The following is a 10,820-nucleotide window of genomic DNA, read 5'->3' on the forward strand; positions in this document are numbered from 1 at the left end:
TCTATCGAACGATATAAACTAACGAGTGTGTACGATAATATATTTATAAAATAAAATATATGTTGACTTCCTTTTCTTCCTCTGTTTCTTCTTTCCTTCCATTTTCTTTAATTAATATAATATTACACATGTACTTATTTATTATATATATTATTGGATATATTATTGGATATATTATTGTATATACTACATGTGTACTTAAACTTAAATTTAGATTGTAAGCAAGATATTGATTAATATTTTACATCATAATATAAAAAAGAATAATATCTCTATAATATCCCTAAAAAAGAATAATAAATCGCAGGAAATAACATTTCAATGTTTAATTCTCATATCTCAAGCGAACTGAATTAATATGAATTATGCAGATTAATATGAATAAAAAATTATTCAAACTGGTTTGGGAAATGACAGAAGTAATTGAAGATATTTTGTCTCAAGTGCGGAGCACTCTCTTTAAGTTGATGTCGACAACCTCAGTTTATCTATATTTTGAAACGGTATCTTCGAGGTCTTCGACCATCGACAGGCATCCGCTTGTTTGCAACCTTACGAGAATTCTCATTGTCCATCCTGCATGCAAATGCGTTGCCCGTATCTTTTTTCTTTTTTGTTTACACTTATCTCACGTACAGGATATTTTTACCTGGCGCGGTTGCTCCCCGTTGTATATAAAGTCGCGGGAGGATTCACTTGGGACGCTCACACCTGTCTTGTATCTCGAAACCGTCAAGTTCATTTCAGACGGAAAAGAAAGCGATATCGATTAGTCTCCGGTTCAAAGTCGCCACGAGAAAGCGCAACTTTCTCGGTGGAACATTGGCCGCGAATCGATCGCGTTGGAAGATTCTGAAGCCTCGCTATATTTCTGTAAATTAAACATTTATAAATTAGAATACTGACAGAGCTGTTTTAAATCGCTTCGCCGTGCGTTAAAAGGATAGTCGTGTAACAAAGAAAAAATCGATAATGAAGGATTACGAGTGACTGAAAATTTCAGAATAACAAATGATCGAAGATATTGGAGAGATTAGAAAAATTGGAATATCAGAGAACCGCGGAATCGAAAGATCGAGTCGAATTGATCAGATGTTGAATGTTTCTGAGACGCATGGATAATACCAGGGACAGTGTTTAAGATCCTATGATAAATTTCCCAAAGTTTGATAGGTTCTCTCTTCGTCTAATTGTCGAAATGAAGTCAAATTCCACGACGCCAGCTATTCTTCTACATCTTCTTTTTCTTCTTGGAAGTGTTTATGCCACTGACAATGAGAAGAAACGATACGATGGTTATAGACTGTACAAAGTTTTTGTGTCAGATACTACGGGTTTAGAGTTGTTAAGGAACATGTATGACGACGATGGTTACCATTTGTGGCATCCACCGACGATCAACAACACCGCGGAAGTGATGATCGCCCCGGCAAAGATCCAAGAATTCATGGAAAAAGTGAACACGTCGAAGCTTGAACCAGAATTGATGATGGACGACGTGCAAAGGTATATCGACGATGAGAATCCTCGTGGCAATGTAAGAGGTGGTTTCGACTGGCTCGGTTATCACCGATTGGATTCTGTAAGACATTATTTTGTATTATTTTACTCGATAAATAGAATTGAAATATTTTTAGAATATCAATCCATAACTTACAATTTAAATTTTCTATCCTTTTTTCTTCCGTCGGTTCAGTTATCATTGTTTATTTCACAAGTAAAAATATTTCGATATTACCATAAGAATTATAATAAAATTTCGAAATAAAAAAATGGTATCAAAAATGGTATTGTGCTATTGTAAACGATAACGTACTACCAATATTACTACAATGTTTTGGTAATATCATACAACACTGTTGTCACTCTATTTCACTATATTTTACTATCATGTTTTCCTGCGATATTATCATTATCCCACCGTGCTATATTTTCGCATTAAATTATCACCGTCTTACCATTCCATCATACTAATCGTATTACTATACCGCAATATACCGCGATACTACGTGCAATTTACTAAGTATAAACTTATCGAATTAATTTATCATCAGTTATTAAGAATATAAAGTAAACATCGGTAAATATAAATATAAAAAAAAATTCAATTTTGTTATATAATTGAATGATTTAAATAAAGTAATTAATTTCATCGTTTGTCCTTTTATAAGGCAACGCATTATTGATCGAACAACTTCCTTTCAGATTTATAGCTGGCTAGATTCCCTCGTAACGCAGTATCCTAAGATAGTGAAACCAATAACCGGTGGAAGTAGTTACGAAGGCAGGAGTATCAGAGGAGTAAAGATTTCCTACAAGGAAGGAAATCCTGGTATATTTCTCGAAGGCGGAATACACGCCAGAGAATGGATATCACCCGCTGTCGTCACCTATATCCTCAACGAACTGATCCTTAGCGATGACTCTCGTGTCAGATATATGGCGGAGTCGTACGATTGGTATATTTTCCCTGTATTCAATCCTGATGGCTACGAGTACACTCACACTGTGGTAAGGACGCTTTGATAGTTTTCGTACAACGCAAACAATGTTTCACTAGAATTTGTAGATAATCGATTAATATCCTTGCGAATACAATTAAAGGAATAACGTCTAGTCAGAGAATTGTTCTTACTCGCTAAAAAGGAACACCAGGTATATCTTGAAGATCTTGTACAATACTTTTCTCTGTTACGCAGATCGTGCCCATTTTTCCAATTCTTTTTCCATAAACCTTCCATAAATGCACGAACATCCTTGCTGAAATTATCATGTAATAAATAACGGTGAAACACAACGAGATTCGGATTGGAGAGAAAACAAACGATTGTAAAATCAGAAATCAATCAATTGCAAACAGAAATCTAGAAAGTGGCATCGCTTTTTGTTAAAAGTCGATTCGTTATATTATCATTTTCTTATCGAGAATACTCGACGGTCAATTATAATTTTAAGAAAATTGATGTAGATAAATCTATCCAGATAGTGTACGTTTTTGCACCAAATCTAGGTTTCATTTACACGTTCGTTTCATTCGTAATGAAAACTATTTATGTTATCGACGAAGAAGATAAAGTAGGTATTCACAAACGCTTGACGCAAATCGCTATTTAAACGATACTTCTTACGATAAGATCGTCGAACATCTTCTTTGAAATATTTTGTTCTGCTATCGGCCCGTTATCCATAGAATTAAGCAAGAGCTTAGAATTAAGCAAGAGCTTCGATCAGTTGTAATTCTCTGCTTCTATTGTCTTCTTTTTTTTTTTTTTTTTTTATTAAAACAAACTTACGCTCGATAAAAGAATATACCTGCAAAGTATATTGTTTTCTGGCTATTTAGAATCGTCTATGGCGGAAGACTAGAAGACCTTCCGGAAGGGGTTGTTACGGAGCTGATCCGAACAGAAACTGGAATTTCCATTGGGCAGGTAACGATCTAATACAGATAAAATAAAATTATCGTTACATTGTCTAGTTAATCGATACCTACTTCACGATATTATCTCTAATTTATGAACGCTGATAAATTGTACATGAACGTAGATACTAACATTTAACATCTAATTGAGCATATTAGAAATCAATTTAGATATTGGAAATATTGGGTTGGCAACTAAGTGATAGCGGATTTTGTCGATACCACCTAATGACAAAATCCGCAATCACTTAGTTGCCGACCCAATAATATTTACATTCTTGATTCGAGATTATTTTATCGAGATAAAACACTCGCTGGAAGACAATCACTAGGAATTGAGCTATCTATATTTTACAAAGGAAATAAATATTTGTCCTTCTATGTTATTGTACTATAGATTACTAGATAGCAGAGGAATAAAAGATTCTTCGTTCTTCTACCTATTTTTCAACGCGAGAATTGATTGTAATTTTAATAAATATTAAAAAAAAAAAATTCTTATACCTTTAACGCTAAAGATCGATTCAGTGACTGGTTAATGAATCAATAACAATTAATATTTTCATTGATGAATAGAATCGACCGATAGAAACGAATAGAATTATCAATTTCTCTAACATCAACGAAAAATCAGCGTGTCCTTTGAGTTTCGTTTTAAATAATATCCCATTGTTCGTCGGAGATCGTTTTTCAAGTCCAGAAAGTATTCCCGGTGTAAAAATACTAAAGATCTCTTTATTATAGTTATTCGTATCTCGCACTTACTGCTGAAAAGCCACGCTTCTGTTACGTTGCTCCTACCAATATTTTAGAGGGTGGTACCAGCCGAAATCCATGCAGCGATATATACCCTGGTGACAAGGCATTCTCTGAAACGGAAACAAGAACCATGTCACGATATATCGACAGCATCCACGACAAAATATTCTCCTACATAGCGTTCCACAGTTACAGTCAATTGTTGCTCATTCCTTACGGACATACGAACAAGAGGATCAGCAACTACAACGATCTCTTCCAAATTGGAAATTATTCCATAAATGCTTTGTTGAAGAGATATGGAACCCGATACAAAGTCGGCAATATCGTCGACATTATATGTAAGTACATTATTCAAATGAAGTTAAGATATCAGAGTATCGTGGTAATAAAATTATAGATAAAATTGTAGATAATAATTATAATAATAATAAATAGCCGAGATAAAAATATTGAAATATTATAATTTTGTGGCAAAATTAGTCGAAGGCAAAGCGAGGTAAAAACGCGTGAAATAGCGCGAAAGTAGAGTAAAATAAAATACGAGAAAATTTCTGGGCTTTTGTTTCGATCGACTTAAATTTTGTATTCCTTTCAGACGTTGCATCAGGAGGTTCGATGGATTGGGTGCGGGGAACCTATAACATTCCCGTTACATACACTTACGAACTTCGAGACACAGGAAGATACGGCTTTATTCTGCCGGCAAGTCAAATTATACCCACTGCGAAGGAAACCTTAGACTCTTTGGTCGTTATGTTCCAACAGGCTGCAAAACTTGGCTATGGCACATCCGCGAATAACAGCACGTAGCGTTGAATTCCTACGATTCCGTGATCATTCAATCAGATCCTTTTTATACAACGTTCCATTCTGTAAAATAACAAACTGCTGTTCGATACTGTGCAACATCAAGGTCGCTTAATTTTAGCTACAAGTCGCACATACGTAAAGGACCGTAGAAAAATAAAATATATCGAATAGATTGTACAATTTTCGTTGTTAAATGGTAATAAAGGAAATAAATAATTTTGTATTACTTGCAGAGCGGAAAAGATGGTCGTAGAACTCATACGTGGATGAAACTTTGCTTCATTATAAACACTGTCTCTGCACATTTTTCTTATCTATATTTTCGATATTGGCCTTAAAATACCTTTACAATCTTCAACGATCGTAGCAATCAATTGGTCCGTTTACGGTAACCAATTTACAATCGCTTACGATAATGCGATTACTTAAACACAGCATTATAATTCACACGCGCTTCTTTAATCTATGCAATCGTTCGAGCCAGTCATTGGCAAGCGTTACGACGTAACAATTTCTAGCACGATCTCATCGCGAAACAATGTTAAACGATCTTCGAAAGATGCAAATTGAATGCAACTGTGACAAAACGATAATGACGTTCTATGTACTTGCTACGGGCGTAACCTAAGACTTATTTACTTAATAACTTCATTAACTGCTGTTGCGTATAGTATATAACGATACGTGTATACAATAATAATTTCTTGATATAATAATAATATATAATGATAATTTCTCTATCTATAGATTCTCTACTTTTCAAACAAAAGGTCTCATTTCCGTCCCTATTCAATGATACCATATTTACGTTCGAAAATATTCATTAGGTTTCTATCGATTTTCAATTTTAATTTTGGAATTTAATATCAGAATCGCAGTATAGGATTTTACAATTATATCCGTTTAAACGATTAGAAGAAGAAAATAGAGATGAAACATACCCATCTTCAATTCGAAACTATCATCCTTCCATTTTGCTGAACGACTTTAACCGAGTTATTAAGATTCAAAACTGTGAAATTCTATTTATTATTGTTTCAAAAAGAAAATGTAAAGTAATAGAGATACCAAGCTCAGAAACTTCAAGTATCCAGGAATTAAAAGTCTGTAACTGATTGTGAAACGACTTCGAATGGTCTGTGTAAGATCTTTTAGATAAAGAAGCCCACTCGAAATAAATCCGATAAGGTGATCCAATAAGGTATTTAATTAATCTATGATATGATTTTCGAATACCGATCAGACAGAAATAATCATTGGTGTCGTGTGCAGGTAAAACGTTTAAATACCAGGATGGAAGTAGCGGCGGCACAATTTCCTCTGGTGATCATACAGGGTAAGATCATTCGTCGTGTTTTCTCTTCTCTTTAATATTTCTGCTCTCTCTTGTAACTTCGCTTTCTTTATTTTAACTCAAATTCGATTTTTTTTTCATTTTAATCGTTAATATTTAATTTTAACTTATAATAATATAATATATATATATATTATAAATATAATATAAATGTAATTATATTATATTATGAATATAATATAATATAAATGTAATTATATTATATTATAAATATAATATAAATGTAATTATATTATATTATGAATACAATATAATATAAATACAATATATAAAAGAATATAAATTTCTTCTCTGTATTTATTCGAGCGTGAAAAATTTCGTCATCGTTGAGTTTTCCTCGACGCTTTGTCGAGGGTAAGATCATTCGTCGTGTTTTCTCTTCTCTTTAATATTTCTGCTCTCTCTTGTAACTTCGCTTTCTTTATTTTAACTCAAATTCGATTTTTTTTTCATTTTAATCGTTAATATTTAATTTTAACTTATAATAATATAACATATATATATTATAAATATAATATAAATGTAATTATATTGTATTATGAATATAATATAAATGTAATTATATTATATTATAAATATAATATAAATGTAATTATATTATATTATGAATACAATATAATATAAATATAATATATAAAAGAATATAAATTTCTTCTCTGTATTTATTCGAGCGTGAAAAATTTCGTCATCGTTGAGTTTTCCTCGACGCTTTGTCGAGGGTAAGATCATTCGTCGTGTTTTCTCTTCTCTTTAATATTTCTGCTCTCTCTTGTAACTTCGCTTTCTTTATCTTAACTCAAATTCGATTTTTTTTTCATTTTAATCGTTAATATTTAATTTTAACTTATAATAATATAATATATATATTATAAATATAATATAAATGTAATTATATTATATTATAAATATAATATAAATGTAATTATATCATATTATGAATACAATATAATATAAATATAATATATAAAAGAATATAAATTTCTTCTCTGTATTTATTCGAGCGTGAAAAATTTCGTCATCGTTGAGTTTTCCTCGACGCTTTGTCGAGGGTAAGATCATTCGTCGTGTTTTCTCTTCTCTTTAATATTTCTGCTCTCTCTTGTAACTTCGCTTTCTTTATTTTAACTCAAATTCGATTTTTTTTTTCATTTTAATCGTTAATATTTAATTTTTTAACTTATAATAATATAATATATATATTATAAACATAATATAAATGTAATTATATTGTATTATGAATATAATATAAATATAATATATAAAAGAATATAAATTTTTTCTCTGTATTTATTCGAGCGTGAAAAATTTCGTCATCGTTGACTTTTCTTCAACGCTTTGTCGATCGTTAAGGTTTTCGTGGAATTTCTTTTGTACGTCGTTTACATTCTGTATGATAGTAATAGGTTCAATCTTGTCCATTTCTTAGGAAGAGTATCATGTGGAAATTAATTTTCGTGGCCTTGGTCGCTTTGGCGACAGCCGAGAAAGTAAGGTACGACAACTACAAGGTGTTCCGTGTCGTACCTCAGACTGAAGAACAGGTGGAAGTCATACGCAACTTGGAAGAAGTTTCTGACGCGGTATGCACATCTACCTTAATATGAATATCATTATACGTTCAAAGAATCGACTAAAATATACTTCTTTCCGTTAATTTATCGTTAAACCGTAATAAATCAAACGTCTAGCCCCGAAAAATTCTTTGAAGAACGAGCCAAAGGCAAACTATAGCGATTCGATGAACTCGATCAATTTTTCGAATATTTTCCTCTATTTTCTACGTTATTATCGTTTTTGAAAATTCAATAATAAAAATAGGGACCACGGTGATTCGATCGATTTACTCAATTTGCATATTTAATTCCCAAAATTACCATTCGTTTTTCTCAAAATAATTATTCATATAATCGACGTGAAAAAAACTCTGAAATGTACAGTTCTCTTTCTGGAAAGAGTCAAACGCCGTCCAGCACCCCGCGGACGTGATGGTTGCCCCACACAGAATCCCCGACTTCCACGAGACCATGAAGATGTTCAACATCCCCTACGACGTCTACGTCAGCGACGTTCAAGCTTTGATCGACAGTGAAATGCCACCAGCTCAACCTTTGGCTACGTTCGACTTGAACCGCTATCATACGCTCGATGAAATCTACGCTCATTTGGACGATCTGGCCAGAGCAAACCCCGGCAAGGTGCAAGTGATCGTCGGTGGAAAAACGTACGAGGGTCGTCTAATCAAAGGAGTGAAAGTGTCCTTCGGTAAGGCCAAACACGGAGTCGTGTTGGAGGCTGGAATCCACGCTAGAGAATGGATCGGACCGGCTACCATTCTGTACATGCTCAACGAGCTTTTGACCAACAAGAATGCCGATGTCAGGACACTCGCTGAATCTCACGACTGGTACATCTTCCCTGTCGCCAACCCCGACGGATACGTGTACACTCACACGACAGTAAGTAACTTGAGAAACTCGAGCACCTCTCAATATAACGCGAACTTATGTTAGTCGAAACGTAGAAAGTTCTAAATGAGGATCTTTCCTCTTTCAAAATGTTCTATTCTCACGACTGTCGATTTAGAAGAGCGGGATTTGTCCCATTGTCGATAAATTTTCTCTGTTTGATATTTTTGTATTAAATAGGATCTCTGACGATAAAATAAATATCGCTGGAATCGTGGCAAACAACTCACGTTGTACGATGACAAGTTCGATAACGATAGAATAATTCCAAGTATTAATTTTCCAAAACGAGAAATAGATGAAATTTCAATGTTATTAATAATAGTTTTCAATGTAATAAATTCGACGATGTTTGTATTTCAGAACCGTATGTGGAGAAAGACTCGCAAACCATACGGTGTCTTGTGCTACGGAAGTGATCCTAACAGGAACTGGGGATACAAATGGATGTGTAAGTTCTCGATATATAAATAAACCTTAAACGAAGCTTTCACGTTCTTTGCTAAATAATTAGATAACGTTGAGATATGTAAAAATCATATAAGAAACATTCTCTCTTTATCCTACAGCTGGTGGTGCTAGCAACCAGCCATGCTCCGAAACTTACGCTGGAAGCTCTGCATTCTCCGATATCGAAACGAAAAGTCTATCGGAATATTTAACGTCGATCTCTAGCAAATTCTCTGCCTACGTTGCTTTCCACAGCTACTCTCAGCTTCTGATGTTCCCCTATGGCCACACCAAACAGCATTTGGAAAATTACGACGACTCTGTAAGTAGAGGCTTAATAAACTTATGTATTATTCCATTGGAGGTTATATCTTACAGCTTTTTCTTACTTTCTCCGTTTTTATACATCTATCATATATCGCGTTTCTTGCATAGAAAATAAAAATAATATATTCATAGTACACACGGCGGTTTCGTTTCGTAAACATTATATTCCCATCTTTCTCCGATTTAATTTTTCAAACGCATTTATCGCGCAGAAATTTCATCGAAATCTCTGATTTTATCGCGCATATCTCGTTACTCAAAGAGTAATTGGTACTTCGCTTTACTTTACCGATAATAACGATACCATTTTTTTTTCGGTACCGATACTCTCGATCGATAAAATAACGAACGTGCTCTTTCAGCTGCAAATCGGCAAGAAAACGATCCAAGCTCTTGCTAAGCGCTACGGAACCAAATACCAGACCGGAAACATCGCCGAAACCATCTGTAAGTACACGTTTCGCTCATTTAAATACAATAGACGAAACAATGATAGCTAACTAATACATCACGCGACTGATAAACGAATCGATATGAAATAAAAGATAATTTTCTTCGACGTGGACGTGAAGTAGTAATTAAATATAAAATTAATACAAGTAAATTAATTAATCCGATAAGGCTTTTTCAATTGATTGATTGATAACGATATTTACCTTTATTTATTGCTACGTATCATTTTCTACTTCTAGATGTCGCGAGCGGAAGTTCAATGGATTGGGTGAAGGGAACATTCCACAAACCAGTCACCTTCACCTACGAATTACGTGACACTGGTCGCCATGGTTTCGTGCTTCCGGCTGATCAAATCGCCCCTACCGCATTGGAAACCCTGGACTCTTTAGTCGCTATGTTTAAGGAAGCTAAAGCTCGAGGATACGAATAAGCTACAGACTGCAGAATAAACTACGAACAAGATTGATCGATATAAATAAACGAACGAATTAAAACAAATTATATATAACGAATATTGTTAAATTTTGTTTAATATATTTATATCGTTGTCTTTACTTGGTTTTCCTCGATTTTAACGCCGGATCTAACGCTTAAGACTCATGTACTCGAAAAGTAGAACAAAAGTGAGCGTAAAAATCACCATAACGTGATCCTACATCTAGCGGATCGCTGGAGATTTGTAACAAAAAAGCTGGTAGAAGATCGAACTTGATCGTCAAATTCAATTATTGCATTTTCTTCTATTCGTCGCGAGGATCGAAGCTCTCGATGGAAA

General features: G+C 33.8%; 1 protein-coding gene across 1 annotated transcript; it reads left to right on the forward strand.

The window, feature by feature from the left end:
* The first annotated feature begins 723 nt into the window (after positions 1-723).
* LOC117159433 (uncharacterized) lies at positions 724-10,599 on the forward strand. Its single transcript, XM_033339268.2, has 13 exons — positions 724-1,582; positions 2,206-2,511; positions 3,344-3,431; positions 4,234-4,521; positions 4,779-4,989; positions 6,039-6,100; positions 6,266-6,329; positions 7,774-7,927; positions 8,285-8,803; positions 9,176-9,263; positions 9,382-9,584; positions 9,952-10,036; positions 10,282-10,599. The coding sequence occupies exons 1-13, from the start codon at positions 1,148-1,150 to the stop codon at positions 10,473-10,475; spliced, it is 2,697 nt and encodes an 898-aa protein (XP_033195159.2). The 5' UTR covers positions 724-1,147; the 3' UTR covers positions 10,476-10,599.
* Positions 10,600-10,820: the final 221 nt, after the last annotated feature.

The sequence above is a fragment of the Bombus vancouverensis genome, chromosome 1 (genome assembly GCF_051014615.1).
Source record: "Bombus vancouverensis nearcticus chromosome 1, iyBomVanc1_principal, whole genome shotgun sequence".
Classification (NCBI taxonomy): Eukaryota; Metazoa; Arthropoda; class Insecta; order Hymenoptera; family Apidae; genus Bombus; species Bombus vancouverensis.

What these genes read in the sequence shown, in the direction of transcription:
- LOC117159433 (XM_033339268.2), top strand. Translation starts at nt 1,148, where the DNA reads ATGATAAATTTCCCAAAGTTTGATAGGTTCTCTCTTCGTCTAATTGTC. An exon ending in TATCCAGGAATTAAAAGTCT is followed by an intron (nt 6,101 to 6,265) that starts GTAACTGATTGT and finishes TGTCGTGTGCAG; the next exon opens with GTAAAACGTTTAAATACCAG. An exon ending in TCCTCTGGTGATCATACAGG is followed by an intron (nt 6,330 to 7,773) that starts GTAAGATCATTC and finishes TCCATTTCTTAG; the next exon opens with GAAGAGTATCATGTGGAAAT.